Here is a 23,191-nt window from a genome sequence, read left to right on the forward strand (position 1 = left end):
AGAGACCTGCCCAAGCCCTGAAGCTCCATGTTGAAATACCCCTTCCGGAATTTCCACCATCATTAATTATGCTAATACTGCATATTCGTTAGGGCTGTGTAAACGTCCAGTCCCTCCTCGAACTGGGCTAGGTACACACTGTTCCCTTCAGTTGGTTTTGAATTGACCACTGGAAGTGCTGAGTCAATCTGCCCCCTGCGTGTCTCCTGCTAGCCCTCACAGCTGGATTCCCCTTCGGCTCCCGCATCATCTCCATCAACCCTGTTACCGGAGCTCTGGAGAGATCCAGTTTGACTCTCACATCCCACGGGAATTTTACTGTAGTTTTTCATTCTGGGAAACCTGGTTCCATGTTTCCCAAGGGTCAGCACAGCTAATAATAACCAGATTGCTCTTAGACGGGGCTTCTCACCTGCAGAGCTGCAAACACTTTACAAAAGAGAGTAGCAGTATTATATCCATTTTACAGATGGGGAAAACTGAGGCACAGAGCAAGGCCGTGACTTGCCCAAGGTCAGCCAGTGGGTCCGTGCCAGAACAGGGGACAGAACTCAGCTCTTCTGAGTCTCAGGCCAGCATCCACTGGATCACACTGTATAATCAGAGCCAAAGAAATTCCTCTAGCCTCAACGGTATTTCAGCCTGTATCTTCCACCATGGGCTGTCTGTCCAACAAGTATTAACGACGGCTGAGCATGGAACGGTCCAGAGTGCCTAAGAACCCAAACAGACTGATGCTTCTCAGAACCCCTTCCAGATGCACGGGACTGCCTGAGCCTGCCAGAGCGGAAATCTTGCAGAGAGATGCTTTCTTCTGAGATTTCTAGAAATTTTTTCGGACCATTGTACCAGCAAGCGCAGAGGGGGAAAAAGGAGGAGATACTCTGGGTGCAGGGATACCAGCGTGTGCATACACAGGTCAATCGTTTTATTTAAGCCAATTCGTTGCTCCTTAATCCAGGCCAACTCTCCCCAGGGCACTTTCTTCCCTATACTTTGCTGCACACAAACCAACAGCCCAATCACGAGCCACCCTACAACAACAAACCAGGGTCTGTAAGTGTCACCTGCACGCTCCAGAGCAATGCTACCACAGCGACACATGGCACCTCTAGCAGCTCCCTGGCACATCCCACCAGCAACCCCACAACAACAAACCGGGAAGTGCAACCACCCAACCCGGACCCACAACAGAGGCAAACAAACTTCCAGTGCGGAAGGAAGCAGATTTGCCTTTGAACTTCCAAAGCGGCTGCTGTTAGAAGCAAGAGCGAGGATTGTCAATCACGCTATTGAGACAGTTCTCTCGCCGCCCCCTTTTCAGCTGGCAAAGGGGCACAAACCCATGCACCACAGAGGGGAGGAGATCGGGAAGGGATCCCCACCTCCCTCCGACCCCAAAGCTCAGTCCTGCTAGCTGCCCAATGCCTCGAGGTTCTCCTCTCTAGGGTTATTTCCTGGGGCAGCAGGGAACACAGGAAGCCGGCATTGTTACAGCCTGAATAAGCTTTTCCTTCTCGGCAGAGCCATCGGAAAATGAGCACAGAGCAGAGGTGCACCTGACAGCCCTGATAACAAGGACTTGGCCGGGCCAAGGAGCTTGCGGCTCGCTGCCCAGTGACTTCACCTCTCCACAGATCCATATCAGTGGGGCTTGAATTGCGCCGGGGTCTGCCACGGCCAGCTCATATCCTCCCCTCCATCCGTGCACATGTTCCTCCGCCATTATACACATGTCTCGGGCAGCATGTGGGAGAGAGAGAGAGAACGGCCTTCCATAGCTGCGGCCCCATCCAGCCTACAGCAAAACCTTTCCCACTCCCTGATGAAATGCAGCCACCTCTGAGGTGGAGCAGAGCAGCTGTTAAACAGCTACACCCAACACCCCCGTTTAACTCAAGAAGCAGAGAACAGCTGCTCCAGCTAGAAGAATAGAAGGAATTTAAGTCACAAACATCCCCACCCCCACACAGAAAGCATCTTTAATGGGCACAAGGTCTCAGGCCTGGGTCTCACCCAAGATGAAGCACCACGCCCGTTGGCATTATACGCAGCCCTGCACAGACTCCGAAAGGCAAACCGGGAAGTACCCTGTGCTGAACGGGTAACATTACTGCTTGTGGTACCAGGATACCTCCAGCTACTCACTGTATTCCAGCAGCATGTTTAGGGGGCTCGAGCGAGATCCACGTGCCACCACGCTAGGTGCAGTACCAGGGCGGCTCTAGGCATTTTGCCGCCCCAAGCAGGGCAGGCAGGCTGCCTTCCATGGCTTGCCTGCGGTAGGTCCCTGGTCCCGCAGATTTGGCGGCACGCCTGCGGGAGTTCTGCCAAAGCTGTTGGACCAGCGGACCCTCCGCAGGCATGCCGCCGAACACAACCTGCCTGTGGCCCTCGTGGCGACCGGCAGAGCGCCCCCCGTAGCTTGCCGCCCCAGGCACGCGCTTGGCATGCTGGTGCCTGGAGCTGCCCCGGTGCAGTACATACACAGAGTAAGAAAACATCTCCGCCCTGCTGGCAATCTATCTACACAGCCACGACAAGCAGGATGTGATCTTCAGAGAGATGAAGTAACTGGCCCAAGAGCCTGTGGCAGGACCAGGAATTTAGCCCTGATCTCCTGAGTCCCACTCCAGTGTTTTACCCACCAGCCAACTCAGCCTGGCTAGTGCAGTCGGATATGATCACATCCAGGGTGGGCAGCGCGACATGTGCACAGCTGCTGCAGGTCCCAGGCCCCCCAGGCAGCACATCCTGGCCCACGGTGAGTGCCAACGGAACCTCTCTTTTTAACCCTGGCTCTGGGTTTCTCACTAACCAGGACCTGCACTTGCTGAATGCAGATTCCTCTTTCCTCCCCATGGCCAAGAGAGCGAGCAAAGCTCCAGCCAAAAGGCTGCCAGCCAATCAGTGTGTGCCACTGGCATCTGGAGGGGGGTGGCTGGGGGAGCCAGATCATGCCCTGGGCAATGCCAGCTTTGGAACTGCGACCAGCTACTTGGGACAGCTGCCGGGATGGAGCGCTGGGAATTATGCATATTTCAGGGTCAGCTAAGCTCCGGCCCTCGAGCACAACGAATGCAGAAGTTAATCACGCCATCTTCTGGTGGAAGGGTAGTATGGGGGTCTTCTTTATTTGCATCTTCTTACCCCAGGGCATTATGGGAGAAGAGGACAAATCATTCTTATTGTTTATGACAACTATGTCAAGGTGAGATGCAGGCGAACAGGTGACTGATCCTGGAGTCTTTTTAGGTGGCCTTTGTTTGGGATGGGTGGATAACAGTTAAAACGTAGTCACCACAACGTGTAAAGTCCTGGGAAGGGGTTTCCAGAGGTGCGGGAACAACGTGTGACTGCACAGAAGAGTGAGAGGAGGGACGGGACGTCTTGGGACATCTTGTCCTGTCTTGTCACTTTAGAGATCTGCTCATTCAATTTATCATTTCCCTGAGCGTATAAAGCCCCCTTGCTGTGGGACCCCTTTGGACGCGGGCAGCAGGAGACTGTTGGGGACAACGTTTTTCTAAGGACAGGGGGAAAACACAACTTGCACAAGGGAAAGAACACACTGCTGACACCTGCCTAGTTATCACCCAGCACTCAACACTCCCCTCTCTGCCATAGGTCAGAGTTACTGTCCCTCTTTCACACTTGGGGAAACTGAGGTACGCGTGGAAGTGACCTGCCCATGCCTGTAGGACAAGCCCCGCCCTGGGTCTTCTCTTCCTGCATTCCAATCCCGACCTGCTTGGCAGTGTGCTGGGGGACACCCGCTGGTACCCCGCCCCACGCCCGCCGCTCAGACACGACAGGAAAACAAATAGTTAAACTGGCTACCGGGGGAGGGGGGCGGGCTACCATCAAATCCATGCGTGAGCTCCCCCTGCTGGCTCCGAGGCAGCACTGAACATGCCAAGGCCCCAGTCCTGCCCTCGGGGCTCTGTGGGGTCCAACCAGGAGGGTCGCACCGGGGGAGGGTTGATCAGGGTCTGACCTGGGCCATGGGGACAGCGCCCACCCAAGGGAGTAAGCCACACAGAGCCATGCTGGCTTCCCCCACCTTGGAGTGGGGGCCATAACGGGGCTCCTCTCCCTTCCTTACCCCTTCTCTGATCTCCCCCAGTTGGTGCCAGCTGACAGTCGTGCTGCCCGCTCCCACCTCCCCAGGGCTCCTGCCCGTCACCCCAGTGGGCAGCGGTGCTCTGCTCCGAGCAGGACTGGGTCCCTAAATGCAGCGACAGATCCCAGCTGGCCACTTAGCGAGGGGGCTGTGGACACCCCTTGTGATCCCATAGCGCCTTCCCGCTGGCGAACTCCCAACACTTCACCAGCAGCGGCCGGAGCAAAGATCGCTAGGCCCAGGCATGGCCTCGGCCCTGTTCTGCGAGCTCAGGGGAGCGGCTCTGCGCCCCACGCACAGGGTGGCTGGAGCACTGGGTGCTTTCTGGGCCTTGGAGCGAACAGACCCAGCTCTCTGCAGCCAGGCTGCCCAGCACTGTGGCTGGAGCCCCTGAAATTTCACAGTCAATCCCTGCCCTGCAGCTGCCCCACCTGGGGCATCGTGTTCCCCACAGGCCTCATGGTGGGGGTGAGGCTATGCCGGGCACCGTCCTGACCCAGGGAGCCCGAGGGACCAGCTGTGGGGCTCTGACGGGCACCGAGATCAAGGAGAGAGAGGAGGTGAGTGGGGTGGGACCGGGCTAATGGGGGGGGGGGGGGTGAACAAGGGAAAGTGTGGGCTGATTCCCCAGCAAGGGGCACTGGGCGGGGAGCAGCCCCCTACGGGAGAGGGACTGTCTGGCTGAGGATGGGCCCCCCAGAACAGGTCTGAGCTCTGTGACCCCATGGCGCGAGCCCAGACCCACCCCGCAGCCCTTCGGTCCTTGAGCCAGAGGTGTCTGGCCTGCGTTACTGTGCCATGGGCCCCACCCCCACGGAGATCCCCACTGGGCACCAGTGCCCCTGGGGGGGACCCTTGAGACTGGCGTTCCTGCCCCTTTGTCCCCGTGACCCGAGGTCTCTGACCCAGCACGACGCTGGTGCAGGACGTGGGCGCCAATGGGACGCTGCGCGGCTCTTCGCTCTCCCCCAGGCCTGTGGCCTGCATCCCTTCTGCTGCCCCAGCACCTCGGAGAGGGGTCGTCTGCCCTCCAGGGGCTCCACAGACAGGGGCCAAGGCAGGAGTCGAGGTAGCGCTGGGCTCGTTCACAGCTCTAGGGGGGTTCAACGGGGTTTTCAAAACACTCCCCTCCACCCCGTCTTCCGGGGGGATTTTCCCCTGCACTCCCACTGGTACTCAATGCTACACGGGGGCAGTGGCACCCTGGGGTCCCCAGGACATGGGGGGTAACCCCTGGTTCCTTTGCCCCTCTGGGTGCGAGCGGCTGGGACTCTCTGCCTGGGCAGGGCTGGGCTGGCAGATGGGGGGCAGAATCAGGGAATGCGTCAGCCTAGAGTATCTTGTCCGATTTACACAGGGAAAGTAGCATTCCTGCTGTGGCCTGTCACCCCAGCAGCTCAGGGCCCTCTGCCAGCCTCCTGCCCGCCCCACGCCATGCCCATTTCATGCCCTGCCCCCCAGCAGCCCGCTTCTCCACCCTCGGCTCCAGGGAAGCGTTTCACACCCCCACCCGGTTCTGTCCTGTAGACAGCAGCTCCGCGCCCCAGGAATGGCCCAGGCGAAGGGCGCCCCAAGCAGAGACCAGACCCCCCGCCCCCACTTCTAACAAGAGCTGCGTCTCGGCACACCTGTCTCCAAGATCTAACTGCCTCCGCATTCAGTCCAGCCACACCTGCCGGCCTCTCCGCACTAGGGTCTCCAGTGCAGCCCCCTTTATCCAGCCCTGGCCAGCGAGCCGCACCCATGGCCCTCCCTGATGCAGGGACTTGGGGTGCCACCCTGTGGCCAGCCCGGAGAACTGCAATGGCACCACACTGAAATCAGACTCTGCATCAGAGGACAGGCGAGTCGCTAACGTGACACCAATTTTTACAAAAGGCTCCAGAGGCGATTCTGGCACTTACAGGCTGGCGATCCTCACCTCAGTGCCAGGCTAAGCAGTTGAAAGGATGGTAAAGAGCAGAATTACCCGTAATGTAACCAAACACAATCTGTTGGGGAAGCGTCAACACGGTCTGTGTCAAGGGAAATCACGCCTCATCGATCTATTAGAATTCTTTCAGGGGGTCAAACATGTGGCCAAGAGGATCCAGAGGATCTAGTGTACCTGGATGTGCAGAAAGCTTTTGACCAGGTCCCTCACCAAAGGCTCTTAAGCAAAGTAAGGAGTCATGGGATAAGAGGGAAGATCCTTTCATGGATCAGTAACTGGTTACAAGACAGGAAACAAAGGGTGGGAATAAATGGTGAGTTTTTACAGTGGAGAGAGGTAAATGGTGGTGCCCCCCAGGGGTCTGGACTGAGACCAGCGCTGTTCAACGTATTCATAAATGACCTGGGAAAAGGAGTGAACAGCGTAGTGGCAAAGTTCGCAGATGATACAAAATTATTCAAGATAGGGACGTCCAAAGCAGGCTGCGAAAAGCTACAAAAGGATCTCACAGAACTGGGTGACTGGGCAACAAAATGGCAGATGAAATTCAATGTTGATACATGCACAGTGACACACATTGGAAAACATAATCGCAACGCGACACGGACAAGACCGGGGTCTGAATGAGCTGTGACCACCCAGGAAAGATCTCGGAGTCACCGGGGGCAGTTCTCCGAAAACTTCAGCTCAATCTGTGGCAGCCGGCAAAGAGGCGAGCGTGCTCAGAAGGAGGAGGAAAGGGATAGGAAATCAGACAGAACATGTGGGGAGGAGTGAAGGCTCAGTGGGTTGAGCACTGGCCTGCTAAACCCAGCGTGGTGAGTTTAATCCTTGAGGGGGGCATTGAGATGCTCCCAGGCATGCAGCAGGGCCCCATGGCCCTGTGGGAGTCTGGTGCCAGTGGAAGGAGACTGGCAGCTCTGGACACTGATGCCCCCAGGTCATCCCACAGCAGAGGCAGCGACAAGGGAAGCTTCCCACGTCCCCATCCCAGTGGAATCGCTCCCTTCTTAGTCCCTCTGATCACAGCACCAGCCTGGCTGTGAACCCAGCTCTGGGCTCTCCTCCTCTGGGAACTAGGCTGAGACCTCCCCAGCTCATCTCACGGGCGGCCACCCCGCGGCCGCCACACAGCACCAGCGTGGCTGTGAACCCACCTCTGGGCTCTCCTCCTCTGGGAACTAGGCTGAGACCTCCCCAGCTCATCTCACGGGCGGCCACCCCGCGGCCGCCACACAGCACCAGCGTGGCTGTGAACCCAGCTCTGGGCTCTCCTCCTCTGGGAACTAGGCTGAGACCTCCCCAGCTCATCTCACGGGCGGCCACCCCGCGGCCGCCACACAGCACCAGCCTGGCTGTGAACCCACCTCTGGGCTCTCCTCCTCTGGGAACTAGGCTGAGACCTCCCCAGCTCATCTCACGGGCGGCCACCCCGCGGCCGCCACACAGCACCAGCCTGGCTGTGAACCCAGCTCTGGGCTCTCCTCCTCTGGGAACTAGGCTGAGACCTCCCCAGCTCATCTCACGGGCGGCCACCCAGCGGGCGCCACACAGCACCAGCGTGGCTGTGAACCCAGCTCTGGGCTCTCCTCCTCTGGGAACTAGGCTGAGACCTCCCCAGCTCATCTCACGGGCGGCCACCCCGCAGCCGCCACACAGCACCAGCGTGGCTCAGTCCACTCCCCGGTCGCGCTGAAGCCTGTGAACTCACCTCGGCAGGTGCTGCCCTCCTGCATGATCGCCTGCCCGCAGATCCCACATGGCTTCACCCTCTTGAAGCTCTTCACCTTAAACGTGTGGGAGGAGGGGGCCTCCAGGTCCTCAGGCTGTGGGGGCGCAGAGAGGAGAGCGGTCAGTCACCTACGGCCGGGCTCCAACCCGAGCCCCCCCTTCCCGCCCCAGCTACCAGCAACGGACTGAGCACCACAGACATCAGAGTCCCAGGGCTCTTCCTGGCCTTTGCCACTGCCACTGTCAGCAGCCTCGGGCAAGTCATTTCACCACCCTATGCCTCAGTTTCCCCTCTAGTAGCACAATGGATTGGCTCCCATTCCAGCAGAATAATCACAGCTCCTCAGCAGATGCAAACTGGTGCAGCTCCCCTGCGATGAGTGGAAGATGCTGACTTGCGCCAGCTGAGCATCCGCCCCCCACCCACCCCATGCTCAGGTGAGAGTAGAGTCTCACCCCTGGGGGGGGTTAGATCGATCCCAAGAATAAGAAAAAGGCAACACCACTGAACAGCAGGGTCAGAGGGAATCGCTTGTTTATGCAACACAATTAACCTGTGGAACTCACTGCTACATGAGGAAAAGATTACAGACCAAAGCCTCAGCAGGTGTAAATGGGCATAGCGCTAGCTCTGGGGAATCGCTCCAACTTCCAGTCACACCCCTCCCCCTAGCTCCTCCAAATGTGCCAGGACTGGCAGCAAACGGGGGGCAGGGAGGCCGCCTTACGCACACGTGTAGCGCCTAGAAATCAGGAGGGATCCCTTTAGACAGTCTGTGGGCCCCCCGGCAGCGCTCACTGTGTCCCATGTTCCTGCAGCTCCTGGACGCCAGGCAGAGCAGCCGCGTGTAGTTCTGCCAGTGCCCCTCACTCCCGACCCACAGCCCCTGCTAGCCCAGCGCTGGGCTCCCCACACAGTTCTGCCAGTGCCCCTCACTCCCGACCCACAGCTCCTCTACCCCAGCTCTGGGTGTCCCTGGAGCTGAACGAACCAGTTAAGACATGTCCGTTGCAAGCTGCACTGCAATTTCATGTTGTGATTAACTGAGAGTGAGATGGGACCCCCCCAGCCACTGCAGATCAGACCCCAGCTCCCCCTGGGTGGGAAGCAGGAGCCCTGGCCAGGCCCCTGGGCTGCCCCCGCTCCCTCCCGGGGCTGCTGGAGACGCTGCGCTCATTAGCATGCCAGCCCCTTTGCACGTGAGGCTCCGTCTGCGACAGGGCTGATGCAGAATAGGGGCTGGCACTGTGTGCCCGGCCTGGTGGGCCGCAACTCATCTGCATTCAGATCCCCCTTCGCTCAGGCCCGGGAGGGGGACTCTGGGGGCAGCTCGCTCTCAGGGCCCCGATGCCTCGATTCTGAGCCTTTCTAGGGGACCAAGGTGCTGGGAGCCTAGCCAGGGCCCCGGGGGACTCCCCGCAGCAGGGAGGGGGACCTGCCCCAGTGGGCGTGATCCAGAGACAGCCCTGACCCCACCCCCGGGCAGCCCAGTGTCTCGGCTCAGCACCGCGCTCTGCACCAGGCCGGGCCAGAACGCGCCGGGGCCCTGCCGAGCTCCCTGGGCCACTGCTGCCCCATTTCTATTGACAGCGGAGCCGCCCAGCAAGCCCCTCCCGCAGGACTGGCAGCTCTGAGGGGCAGGCTGCCCTAGGGGATCAGACCCCCAGCCCCCACCCCAGCTCCAGCCTAGGGCCCAGCTAGGGCCATTCTGCTCTGTGTCGCGATGAGACCACTGTCCCCCCAGCCTGCCGTACGTCCCGGGGCAGGGCCTCGGTCGCCCTCTTGCTGACACCCAGCTTCAAGCCCTGCCCTGGAGCAAGCAGAGCTGGGACGGGAACCTGGGTGCCCGCGGAGAGCCCGGCTGTAGGTGGCGAGGGGGTGACAGCTCCTGCCTCCTGCCCCAGCACAGAAACGATCAGTAATCTCAGCAATGGGCACAATGTGCAAACCTTGTGTTTCGGCCTGGCCGATCCCGGCTAACCCCAGCCGACCCTGGCTAACCCCCGGCCTGAGCCGGGCCTGGCCGATCCCGGCTGTCGCCCTGGGGACTGACTTGGCTGCAGGGTGAAGCGAGCTGGATCAGCACACAGCCCCCGCTTGCAGAGAGACGCTGCAGCCTGGGCTGTTTATTTAAGCCGGCCTGAAGAGCGAGGCATCGTCAGGGCGATAAACCTTATGTCTGGATCCCAGGTCCTCCAGCCACCCCACGGCCACCCTGCAGCCACCCTGTGAGCCGCCCCCCCCAGCATGCCCACCCGGCCTCCCCACGCCCAGGCCGCTGAGCCACTCCCACCCTCAGACTGGCCCAGCACCCATCCTGCGAGCCGCCCCCCCCAGCATGCCCACCCGGCCTCCCCAGGCCCAGGCCACTGAGCCAACCCCCGCAACTGGGCCCTCCCAGCCCCTGCCCTGCGAGCTGCCCCCCCCAGCATGCCCACCCACCCTCCCCACGCCCAGGCACTGAGCCACCCCCCCAACTGGGCCCTCCCCAGCACCCACCCTGCGAGCCGCCCCCCCCCCCCAGCATGCCCACCTGGCCTCCCCACGCCCAGGCCACTGAGCCACCCCCGCCCCCAGACTGGGCCCACCCGAGTGCCCACCCTGCGAGCCGCCCCCCCCGCCAGCATGCCTACCCAGCCTCCTCATGCCCAGGCCACTGAGCCATCCCCCCAACTGGGCCCTCCCCAGCACCCACCCTGCGAGCCCCCCCCCCCCAGCATGACCACCCAGCCTCCCCATGCCCAGGCCACTGAGCCACCCCCCCCAACTGGGCCCTCCCCAGCCCCTGCCCTGCGAGCCACCCCCCCAGCATGCCCACCCGGCCTCCCCACGCCCAGGCACTGAGCCGCCCCCCCCAACTAGGCCCTCCCCAGCGCCCACCCTGCGAGCCCCCCACAGCATGCCCACCTGGCCTCCCCACGCCCAGGCACTGAGCCACCCCCCCTAACTGGGCCCTCCCCAGCGCCCACCCTGCGAGCCACCCCTCCCCAGCATGACCACCCAGCCTCCCCACGCCCAGGCCACTGAGCCAACCCCCCAACTGGGCCCTCCCCAGCGAGCCGCCCCCCCAGCATGCCCACCCACCCTCCCCATGCCCAGGCACCCCCACCAACTGGGCCCTCCCCAGACCCCACCCTGCGAGCCGCCCCCAAGCATGCCCACCCACGCCCCCAGGCCAATGAGCCACCCCTGCCCCCAGACTGCCAGACTGGGCCCTCCCCAGTGCTCACCCTGCGAGCCGCCCCCCAAGCATGCCTACTCACCCTCCCCACGCCCAGGCCACTGAGCCACCCCCGCCCTCAGATTGGGCCCTCCCCAGCACCTGCCCTGTGAGCCACCAGGCAGAAGAGGGACCTGCAAATCCCTGCCCCAGCCCAGGTTCTGCAGCGTCCCAGACTCCCTCGGGCAGGTGCCCAGCATGGGCACAGACACCCCTGCCAGCCTGTCTGACCCCTAGGAAGGGAGGGGGCAGGGCGGGCTATAGGCCTGGGGGCTGAGACCCACTTCACATGCTGGTCACTAGGGGGCAGGGCCAAGGGCTGATGCCAGCTGGCGGGTCTCAGGCCGGCTTGACAAAGCCCTGGCTGGTATGATTTAGTTGGGGTTGGTCCTGCTTTGAACAGGGGCTGGACTAGATGATTCAGTCTGGTCCCCTCGTGCGTGGGCAGAGAGGAGATGCCAAGGACTCACTGGGCCCCCCAAGGCTAGACTCTCCCCTAGAAGGGGCCTGGCAGAAGCTGGCCCCACGGCTCCCTCTCCAGGGATGCAGAGCATCACCCTCAGGGGTGCCCGGCTTGTGCCCCGCAGAGCCCTGGAACTGCCTCCACCTAGGGGCTGGCACCCAGCCTCGCCCAGGGAACCAGGCAGGGCCAGAGCAATGCTGCCCTCCACCAGCAGGCCCGGCTCAGGCCTCGATCACGGGGACAGGCCAGGTGCCGGGGGGGGGGAGGGGGGACAGTAAACCAGACTCTCGGGGAGACGGGTCAGATCATGCAGCCCTTCCTCGGGCGCAGAACTGGGCACCAGGGACCCACCCGCTCCCATGTGCCATGGGGCGCTGAGCCCTACCCCGGGAGGCAGCTCAGACTCTCTACGGGGTCATGGGGCACGGGAGGTAACCTGGCTCCCTGAGAAGGGGGGTGGTTATGATCCACCACCACCCCTGGAGCTCGGGCTAGCTCAAGGTGCCGACCCAGGGACATCAGCCCTGCATATGGGGCCAGGTTAGGAACCGGCCACCCAGCTCCTGTTCCTGCTCATTATGTTCCCGTCCCCTCCCGGACTCTGACAAGGGCCAGCTGCTTGCAGCTGCCTCCAAGGAATATCCCAAACCTCGACCTCCAACCCCCTGGCCAGCCTTCCTCGGGGCCCCAAAGGGGCTCGTTCACAGAGGCCGAGCAGGGGTGAGCTCCGCGCCCTCCCCAGCTGGGTCACATGAGTGTCCCGGGGCAGCTGAAGCAGCCAATGCCCACCAGAGCCAGGAGACGGCTCTGGGGGATCTACTCTGCTGAGCGACCTGGCCACCAGGAGTCCCCCATCCCCTCCTCCCCGCTGGGGAAAGTCATTAAACCAAATGAAATCCACCCATTCCTGACAACCAAAGTTCTAATTAGACTAGTAATGCCCACCAGTGCCAGGCCAGCCCCATCATAGGCGGGCATCAGTGCTGGGGGATGTGCTCTCTCTTCTCCAGTGGCAGTGAGTTCCACAGTCTGAGACAGGCCTGTCTCCTGCACTCAGCAGCTCCCCCTACTGGGTGAGAGTGTCCCTGCCACAGGGGGAGGCTGGGGAAGGAGGCATCTCTCAGGACTGATCCCATGGGGTGAGCTGTACGGTGGGACAGAGACCTTGCATGGGGCTCTGCCTCATTCGGGAGCCAGGGCAGGGTGGGACGCCAGGAGGATGGGCTCCCGGCACCTCGTGCTGCTGAACTGATGGGCGGCTGCATGTGGAGCTGCTGGAGCTCTCTCCGGACACCGTGGCCTGGCCTGGGTGGGACAGGGACAGGCGCGGGCAGCTGGCCAGGTGCAGAGAGGAGGGGGCATTGCTTGGGCACTGATAGCACGGAGGAGCCTGGGTGCTCTTTGCCGGGTGAGGGCTGGCTGAGAGGCATCGGGAGACCACCTGCCAGAGGAGAGCACCGTGCCCACAGCCTCCCCCCCCCAGCCCAGATCATGACAAGGCTGCATTTCTGGGCATTACCCACCCCGTGCCGAGCTACACGGGCGGCCAGGCCTCGGAGCCCCCAGGAACATGCTCTTTCCATCTCAGCTAGGGGTGGAGATGCGGAGAGCCAGCAGGTAACCCCCAGCCCACACCCTGGCTCCCCACAGCTGGCAGGGACCGGACTGGCTGTGCACACAACCCAGATGCAGAGCTCAGGCCCCCTCGGGCAGGGGAGAAGGGCAGGAGCACCTGGGCAGTAAAGCTGCTGCGAGGGAGGCCGGTTCAATCCCCCGGCTATGCCCTGTTTGACTATGGGCACATCCTTGCCTTGCTCTGTGCCTCAGTTTCCCCAGTTGTGCAATGGGGCCAACAGCCCTGCCCTGCCTCACGCGGTGGGGAGCTGGGAAGATAAATACAGCGGAGAGGGCGAGGCTGACGACGAAGCCAAGCGCAGGCCAAAGACTTCTCGCCACGGTGCCCTCTGCACAACCCTCGGGGGCCACCCGAGTGGGCTCCCTCGAGCTGCCGCTTCCCGGGCCCGCAGGGGAGGGGGACACTCTCCTATTCACAGCTCAGGCATGCCCAGCACATACGGGAACAGCCTGCGCCAGCCCCAGCCAAATGTGAGCTGCTTCCTAATCAGTGGGGGGGCACCCCCATCCCCGCAGCAGGAGCGTGGGGGGTTCGAGACCTTCCCATGCAGCTTAACTCCCACCCCTCCTCCTGGGACCCAGACACAAAACGAGCCCCCAGCAGGGACGGGGCGGGAAGGGGATTAGCTTGTTTGTTTCCAGCCCGGCTCCTCTCCCTCCGGCGCGGGGCCCAGCCCGGGCTGCTGGGCCTGGAAGGAGCGAGGGGGCTCTCGCGCAGAAGGGGGCATGAGGACAGCCCCTACAGTCGCAGCCTGGCAGGGATAGTAGCCCAGTGCTGCCATCATGGGACGGGCACGGCCCCAGGTGAGGTGAGCCCCACCTGCCGCCCACCCTGCCCAGGGGCCCTGTTCATCCCCCGTGGGAAAAGCAAACTAGCTTCACGCCAGCCACGGAGCAGGGGGGGGCAGTGCCCGCTCCCATCCCCAACTGGATGCACAAGCCACACCTGCATCTCACAGCTGCCAGCTCCAGGTGTGGTCTTTTATGCAAATGAACCAGTGGACTAATTTACATGTACAAACTCATTTGCATGCACCCCACTCTTCCAGCTCCATGGGCAGGCGTTGGTCTCCCTGGCAGCCCTGGGATTGGGGCTCGCCCATGGCACCAAGCGCCACCCCCAGGCTGCATTCGGCCCTGAAAAGGGCCTGCTGGAAACTGGCGCCAACACTCCCGGCACGGGCACCGCCGGATGCGAATCGGTCACGTGGCTCCCCCATTCTGGGGCAGCTAGATGGGCAGTGCTTTGGAGCCTGGGCTGTCTTGTTACTGCCATGCACAAGGGAGCCCCCAACTTCAGATGACAGTCCCCTCCCCCCATCTCAGGCAGGTCCCTGCAGTGCCAGGCATAACAGGATCCCCACAACCTTAGATGGAGCCTGTGCAGCCCTGGGGCCCCCCCATCTGAACCGGGACCTCTAGGTGCTCCCATCATACACCTAAAAGCCATTACCTGGCTAGGCAGCCAGCGCTATTTCATCCCAGCAGCCTCCCTGGATGCCCTGGGCCCTGCAAATAGTGAAAGCCCCAGGCCAGGGCTCCAAGCGTGGTGAGGAGGGACCTTGATTCCCCCCTCCACTGGCTCAGCAGCTTGGCTGAACAAGGTTCTCCAAGCCCCCTGTTCCCGATGAGTCCCGGCGTCTCCACTCAGCGACAGGAGCCTGGTGTCTCTCTAACCCTGGCGTCCACACCGAGCGGCAAGGGGCAGGTTTGCCTATTGACCTCGTCAATTACCCCTTGGCCCCGTGCCCTCGCCCCTTGGGAGCATGCAGAGAGCTGAGCTGGGGGTCTAGGAGATGCTCCCTCACTGGGGGGAGGAGGCAGGAGCCCAGCACAGGCTCCCCCGGCCTCGCTGGACCCAAACCTGGCTTGGGCACGGCTCTGCGCTCGGGGTGGGAGGCTGGGCAGCAAAGAGACAGGACCTCTGGGTCTGGTAGCTCAGGAGCCCCCAATCAGCAGCATCATGGCAGCTTAACTGCTGTCTAATTAGCCGTGTTATCCTCATTCTGCTCCCAGCAGCATCAAATGGCAAAGGGCTCTGCAACCCACAGAACAAGTCCCAGCACCAGGAGATGGAGGTCTGTTTAAATGTCTGACATGACGACCCACCCGCCTCCATACTGCACCCGGTGCCCACCCCTCCAGGCATCGCCAGCAGCCCCCTGCGTGGAGGCAGGGAGCCAGGGACCACCTAAGACCACCTCAACTCAAGGGCCCAGGCAGCTTTGCACATTCAAGACTCCACAGTGGTATTTTTTGTAGGACAAGGTATTCTATATACCCTAGTAATCAGCCCAGCAATTCCGGTCTGCCTCCCTGAATCTGCCATGCAGTTTTGACTATTCTTCCTCAGTTCCCACCCTACTGTCACACAGTGTTGTCGTGTGCTGTTCAAAAGCTGCCGTGCTCCACCCCAGAGGCAGCTGCCTTTCAGAGACAGGTGAAGCAATGGCCACAAGGCGGAACCAAAATTGAGGAGAGTGGCAAAAGCTTCTCCTGTAGTAGGGCCTGAGCAGCAAAGGCTGCCAATAAATTGGGATCGGAACAAGGGCTGTGCTTCCCTGCGATTTCTGCCTAGGCAGAGCCAGGGAGAGGGGCTGGGGGGAGAAAGGGGGTGGCTTTTAAAGCGATCAAGATGACTGCAAAGGACCGGGCAGCAGTAACGGCACAGCTCAGAACCGGCTGCAGGGCTGCGGGAAGTCGTGCAAGCATTAGGCCGTGTTTGGGTGAGGAAGGAATCAGGGGGCTGGCAGGATCCAGAACGCTGCAAATGATGCGCCCTGGGGCACAGGCCATTCGCCAGCCTGCGCCGGGGAGAATCCCCACTGGGCACACACTCAAATTAGCTGCTTAGGTGGATTTGGCTGAGCCCCGTCGGTGGCATTCGGAGAAGCCGGAATACAGGGCCATTTGGGGTGATCTCGCAGGGCCGTTCTCCCCTCACTCAGGGACACGACAGGCAGCCTGCAGCCACGCACCTCTGCGAGCAATTCCAGGGCCGCAAGCTTTCCAAGCCAACCCCGGCCTCTCTCCGCTCCCTCCCGCTGCGTTGATCACAGGCAGAGCTAGGGCAGGAAAATTCCATCAAAGGGAATCCCTGCTCTAGAGAGGACAGTCGTGGGGTGCATGGGGAGGGTGCGTCCATGGGTGCCAGCCAGCTGAAGGGGATGATCCCCAATCAGTGTGTGCACAACATGGGCGGGGAGGTCTCTGCTGCCGCTTGTTGGAGGGAACAGCCTTGATCTGTGTGTGTGTCCATGTGTCCCTGCTGCAGGGGATTCCCAGCTTGTGGGTGCACAGGCTCCAACAGCCAGACTCAGCCGGTTCACATTTAAAAAGGGTCTTTTGCTTCCCCTCGTCCCACCTGCCTCCTCTGCCCACATTATCCTGCAGACACACTGACGGTCAAACAAGGGGCACACTCTGCCCTCCAGCCCCATGGGGAATCATCCCCCACCCCCCCATGCACACCGCCTGTAGCGACCGCAGCAACACTCATCACACCAATAAGCCACTGAATCGACTCGCACGGCTCCCAGCCAACAGCCTGGCATCAGACGGGGTTGGAGGACAAAGAGGTTGCCCCAAAACAAGGTGATCATGCACTTCTGCCCGGGGCATTGTCCCACCTCTTCGCTGGGACACCGACTGCGCACTAGGCAACAAGTGTCAACCACTGATCACTGACCCAGGGTGCAGAGGGCCCCCGAGACCCCACTGTCCCTTCCCGGCTCTAGGGGGCACCAGCCCTCCTCACTTTCCCCCTTCTTGAGCTAAGCCACAACATGGCCAAAGCAAACCAAAAATCAACCCACTGGCCATAGCAGAGCGCATTGCTCCTTTCCCATGATGCACTGGGAAGTGAAGCCCCCTGCAGGGAACTTGGCTGGAGGAGCACAGGGTGCAGGAGGGACGAGTTTGGAGGAGGCACCGGGCAGTCAGTCTGAGTGCACATGGCTGGAATGCCAGCAGCAATCGCAGCATCTCTGTCAATGGTTCTGTTAAGTTTCACAGGCCTGGAGTCCTCTCCCATTATTACCCATTACATGGAACAGGAGGAAAGGTGTTAATCTAGCTAATCCCAGTGCTGGGGTCTCCTCCAGGCATCTAGCTCTCAGCTGCCCCATCACTGCCCTCATCCACATGGATGCTCTCTGCTTCTTGCCAGGCGAGCACAGCCGTCCACCCGCGTGCCCCCAACGCCATGAGCTGTCACGTTAGGTTTTGTTTCTAATTGCTTAAGATAAGGTGGCACAAAGCAAAGCCAGGCCTTGGCTGCAGGTGACTCACTACTAGATAAGCCAAGAAAGGGACAGCATCAAAGTCCCTGCAGTGGAAGACAAGAGGTGACCTTGCTAAACTCCCCACTCATGCCCCAAAACATCAGGCCTCCCGGACGGACAAAAGCAAAGGGAGAATTGTGAAAAGATAAAGTGAGTAGCAGAACCAAAAATAGAACCCAGGGTCCCAACTTCCCATCTTTTATTCTGCCTTTAAAAAGCACTCCACCCCAGATCCAGTCATATATGGAAAAGAGGGGGGGAATTGATAGCAACACCTCTGAATGAGCCATTATGACATGCAGACAACTGATAAGAGAAGTTAAAGGTTTGGCTAGTTGGGTTAAAGATAATAATAAGAACGTGTGATTTCAATCTATCAGGAACAAAAGAACCTAGCTGTGGTCTAGGTTGGAGACTAGAGCAGGATGGTAGAATTGTCCCTAATAATACAGACAAGGCAGAAGTGTTCAGTAACTATTTTTGTGATGTATTTTGGAAGGAAGCTGCTCCCCTCTACTTTTCACCACAATCCCACCGCTTTAAATCCTGCTTGGCATTTTCAAAGGTCCAGAAAACGGGCTGTCCCAGCCAAAGAGAGCCCCTGAGATCAGGGATCTGTGGATGGCAGAGCTTAGCTGCTGTGAGGCTGGCCAGGATAGTGGCTAAGGCAGTCAGGACACCTGGGTTCTATTCTTCGCTCTGCAACTAGCTCTGCTGGGTGATCTCGGGGAAGTGCCCCTTTCGCCTCCACCCTCCGTCTTTCTGTTCAAACTCTGTGCGACAGGGACTGTCTCTCCTTTGGCCTGCGCCTGGCACAATGGAGGTTCTATTGTTGGCTGCTTGAGAAACACAGATCACACAGGCCACCTCTTCCCAGGCTTCAGCTCACTCAGCTAGCGAATGGCTCAAAGAAGATTTTGCCCTTCCCCACGGGAGAGGCAGGGTCGGACCCCAAAGCACTCAGCGAGGCCACGGTCGTGCTGCGAACCCACAGCCACTCGGATCCTGCCCCAGCCCACGTGCATCTCCTTGCTAGCAAGGGAGGTCCTCGAGAACCCGCCAAAACCCCAGCGCACACAGGGATGGACCTGCCCCACCAGCTCCAGTGAGCCCTGCAAGGGAGTGACAGTGGAAGGGACGGGAGTCCCAGCACAGGCAACACCCCAGAGAGATCCAGGAGACAGAACCCACTAAGAGCCGCCTGCCCTGGCACGGGTGCCCAGCTTCCCCTCTCAGAGATGGCCTGGCATCCTCTGCACCCCAGCTCAACCCCGAAGAAGCAGGCCCAGACCGGTGCAAAGAGCTCTCCTCTCCCTTGCCAGCCCTGACGTCAGCAGCAGATTATTCATTAGCTCATTAAAGAGGCGGCTGAGGGAAGAAAGCTCCAGCCCCATTCTAGCTGCAGATCTCTGCTGTCATGTCCCTGATTCTCCTACACTTCCCCCCTCGCCCCCCCAGTTATCCCTGGACTGTGACCACTTCCAAATCCACCTGCCCCAGCTGCTGGTTCCTACCCCTGAAGTTAGAACAGGTCCCAGCCTGGCTGGGGACTGGCCAGGGTATGTCTGGCTGAGGGGAGCTTCCCCGGCCCCTCCTGGCTCTGCCAGCCCAGGACCCCCCAAAAGCATTTCCACAGCAACATGGCCATGGTGCTACCAAGGGGGGTTACTGGAGGACCCAGGCCGAGGGGCTCTGGGAAGGATGGGGGGCTTGTCATGCAGCTGTCGTCCCACGGGAGTGGCGTGAGTGGGGCTCTCGCTGGAGGAGGGGGCCACTCTGGGGTCACAGCGAGGAAGGCAGGGGCTGCCGGGGGCAATGGAAGAGACACAGAGCAGAGCTGTGGGGCAGGGACTCTCCGGTGGGTCCGGGGCCACGGCCAGGCTCCCGGGCCCATCGGCAATAAAACAAGAATAAAACTGCGAAAAACCTGCCCCCTGCCCCCTATGGCCCTTCATAACCCCGGTTGTGCCCTCCCCCCAGATCTGCACACACCAGCTCAGCTCCACAATGCGATCTGATCCCATTCCCCCCAGCAATCAGTCACCCGGCCATCCCCCGCTGCCTGTGGCACTGGGATGGGGAGACGGACTATCCCTCCCCCCAGCCCCCTACAGCACACCGAGACACAGACACCCCCCACACCGGGGGACACCGTCCCTCCACCCTGCCTCAGCTCCCTGGGCCTGACCCTGCGAGGTGCTGAGCTCCCTCCAAGGTTGTGGGGAGAGAAGGAAAGAGCAGGGATCCCCCAGGGGGAACAACACCCCCTCCCCCTGAAACGCAAAATCAGGTGCCCAAAAAAGTGATGCTGGTGCAGTTAGCAAAGGAGCGGAGAAAAGACAAGAGCAGCCAGGCCCAGCCCAAGACTTTCCCTCCCGTCCCCAGCCGGGCTAGCTGGCTAGCAGCCCCAGTAGCCACATGCTCCTTGAGAGCTTCAAGAATTTCCATGCAAAGCAGCCTCCAGAGAACCCCCCTTCTCAGGTCAGTGCTGCTATCCTCCCACCCCGACCCCCCTCGCCAGTCAGGGCTGCAGACACTTGTAACCGACCCTTGGCAATCAATCCATGCACTGGCATGAGCAAGGGGGGTGATAGAAACAGCCCCCCCACACCCCTCTCCAGCTGCCCGGCCGGGAACTTCAGTCCAAGAGACCATAAATCAACCCAGCCTAGGCTGTGGGCTCAGCCCCCGCCATGGGAAGCATGTCCCGTCTCCCCATTCCCCAGCTGGTAACTGTACAGTGTAGCCGGGGAGGAGGGCAGACAGGGATTTCCCCCCCCCCCCGAAGTGCTTGCAGCATTGCCAGTTTAGTAGTTTGCCAGCCCCCCTATCAATTCAACACCCCCCCTCAAATTTTATGCCCAGGGAAGGCTCTGGGAAGGGCCTGTCCCCAGGCAAGGTCGCACGGCTTCCACCTACCCAGAGCATGCAGGACAAGCAAACCCAGGTCATCCTGTCACCAGTTCGGGCCCCTGGCAGGCTCAGCGAGACCGACGGCATGGCAGCCCCGGGCATGGGGCAGCGGTGGGGCAGCTGGGCCAGACACGCCAGAGGAGATGCCAGCCCATCTCTCCGGCAGGCAGCATCCCAGTGTGTGTCTCGGCCACTCACTAGTCCCTGCCTCCTTCCTCCGTCACTCCAGCTATTTTCTTCTTCTTGGGTCAGTTCCTTCGCCTCCGAGGAGGAGGCGGTGCCTGGAGGAAAACCCTGCCAGCCGCCTACAAAATCCTCCCCCGGCCACACAGCCTAGCCCTTTTTTAAAGAACCCAAGCGCCCAGATTTCCCCAGGCATCTGCCAGCCCCATCTCCCCACTGGCACCCCAGGGAGGGGGAAACCTGCCCCCAGCAGGGCAATCCCCTCTCCACCTGCCCCACCTTGGACCTGCCAAAGCCTCCTTCACTTTGCAGGGCCAGGAGCCGGTTCTCAGCTCAGCCCCCCAGCATGTTGGCTCTGGCCCAGCTCGGCGTCGGGAAAGATTCGTTTCCAGGCTGTCAGCAAAGTGCAGATTTTGCTGGGTTTCAACGGGCCATTTCCCGGCTCCCTCCTCCCTTGCAAAAAGTTAGGAGGGGGGTAAAAAGGATGCCAGCCTGAGACCAAGGTCCCCTATGTGCCCCCGGAACAAGGGCAGACTTTGAGCTGCCCACAGCACGCAGCCCCCACCCAGGGCCTTGGGGGTCAAGTCTCTGCAGCCGTCCAGCCCTTAGTCTCTCAGTGGGACTGGCAAGAGAGGTAGTTCCAGCTGGGGTGCAGGTCGGGGGACGTGGGCACTACTCCAGTGGGCCCAAGCAGCCACCAGATGAGAACCCGCTTCGGAACGGGCCACCTGGCAATGAGAGATGGCTGGGTCCCCTCACTGCCAGCCCCTCGTGCTAGCCAGCCGGTCACCCTGCATAGCTGGACACGGACAAAATGGGCCTGTTGCACTTCCCCTATTCCTGCCCAGCTCAGACCCCCAAAGCCAAAGGACACAAACCTCCGGGGGCCGCGGGCTCCCCGCCGTGACAGGCGGAGCCCTGAAAAAGCCAAGGGCAGTGCCAGCCAGGCCGGGACTCCAGCCCCCCTAGTCCAGGAAAGCCGGGCACCATTCTCCAGCAGCACACGGCTCCGGCCAACAACCGGCTCCTAAGTGTCCCAACCAGCTGCGTGCCCGGCTCCCCCAAGCCAGGCCCTCACTAGGAACGGCTTCGCCCTGGAAGCGCATTTTCCCCCAAGGTCCAAGCCAACATTTGGTTCCCATTTCCTTCCACCAACACAGCCGCGTTCGCTCCCATCCAATTTCCACATGTGCCTGGGCCCGGAGAAGCAGAGGGGGCGGGGGCCAGCGGCTCTCAATGAAAGGAGAGGGGAGGGGGAAGGAGGGAGCCCTTTGGGGTTAAATGCTGCAAAGGTCGGCCCTTTCCTGCAGTCCAGGGGTGGTGGGAGCTGGGGGACGCTGAAGGGGGTTCAGCCTCCCACCCAGAGAGCAGGCTGGTCCCTCTCCACTGGCCTGCAGCTGGGTGGCAGGCAGGGAAGGGGCGCTGGGCTCTCAAAAGCCTTTTACCCCCTGCCCCCCCACACCCCTTACAATTAACTTTTGCCAACCTGCCTGCTGCCAGCAGAGCCTTTATTGAGGCCTGAGGCCAACCCCAGCCCCACGGGACGCCGGCTCCCCCCAGCGCCACGCCTGCCCTCACAGCTTCACTTTCACCCGGGCTGCAGCAGGAGCAGATGTGCCAGGATGCCCCGGCAAGGGAAAGCCACTGGCCCATGCCAGGGAGACTCCCCCGAGCTCCTGATCTCAGCCTCTGGCAAACAAACACCAGGGGGGTGGAGAAACACCCACCATCTGAGTCCACATGTGCCCGCCTCGCCCAAAGCACCCTGGCTGCCCGGTCCCTCAACGCTCTTCTCCAGAGGGGGGCGCTGCCCAGGCTGCGGGGAGAGCGGGCAGCTCAGAGGAGCCAGGAATGGGGCAGAGACACACCCCCCCCCCTTTGGGGCACTGGTTCAAAGCCAGCCTAGGTCATCTCCATCTGCTTCCTAGGGGGCACATCCCAGCCCCGAGGACTGTTGCTGCAGCTGGAGTCAAGAGCAGCTCCCCCGCCCCAAAGGCGCCCTGGCTGGGCAGCGGCGTGACCTCTTCATGGACCGTGTCCGCTCCCCATGGTACCTGGGTATCACCTGCGCCTAGCCCAGGAGGCAGGAAGGATCCTGTACACTCTCTTTGGGTCCTTCTCGTAGATACGCTACCAAGCCCCCACCCCAAGGGCTCCCCCCAGGAGCCACCTTGTTGCCAGGGGTGGGGGGGAGAGGCTGCGTCACCAGGCCTGGGAGAGCCGGAAACCAGCCCACACTGTGCCCGGGGGGCAAGAGAACTGGCATCATTAACTTGGCACACATTCCTCGCCCCCTTCTCTGCTCACACATCCCCTCGCTCCTGCTCTCCTACCCCCCTGCCCTCCCCAACCACCTTACACATTCCCCCTCAGCATCCCAACCCCATCCATCCTGCACCCCCAGGCCCTGCTAAAACACCCAGAGATCTGCCCACCCCCGGCTCAGCTTGTCTGCCCACCTCCCCTCTCGCTGTGCCCCAGCCCCCATCACCCCCGCTCCCGCACTCAATAGGATCCCGCAACAAAGCCTGCGAGCAGGGCAGGGCCGGCCGAGCCCCTGCTTGTGTTCTCCAGACAATGCTGCCTTTTATACAGGGCCGCGGCAGCCAAGAGCGGGACGGGACCACCCCAGCTCCCGGCCTCCCCCACTGCCTGGGAACACGCAGCTCCCTCCCCGCCCCGCGCCGGCCCTGCACAGAGCCCCCC

General features: G+C 61.3%; 1 protein-coding gene across 6 annotated transcripts in view; it reads right to left on the minus strand.

The window, feature by feature from the left end:
- TNS1 (tensin 1) overlaps positions 1 to 20,404 on the minus strand; it is a 283,441-nt gene extending 263,037 nt beyond the window's left edge. For all 6 annotated transcript variants that reach the window (XM_030579739.1, XM_030579741.1, XM_030579742.1 and 3 more), the window contains exons 1-2: positions 20,309 to 20,404; positions 7,768 to 7,882 (exon numbers count right to left, since the gene is read on the minus strand). In XM_030579739.1, the coding sequence (XP_030435599.1) occupies positions 7,768 to 7,882; positions 20,309 to 20,404 (211 nt within the window). The remainder of the gene's footprint in view (positions 1 to 7,767; positions 7,883 to 20,308) is intronic.
- Between the last annotated feature and the right edge of the window lie 2,787 nt (positions 20,405 to 23,191).

The sequence above is a fragment of the Gopherus evgoodei genome, chromosome 11 (genome assembly GCF_007399415.2).
Source record: "Gopherus evgoodei ecotype Sinaloan lineage chromosome 11, rGopEvg1_v1.p, whole genome shotgun sequence".
NCBI lineage: Eukaryota > Metazoa > Chordata > Testudines > Testudinidae > Gopherus > Gopherus evgoodei.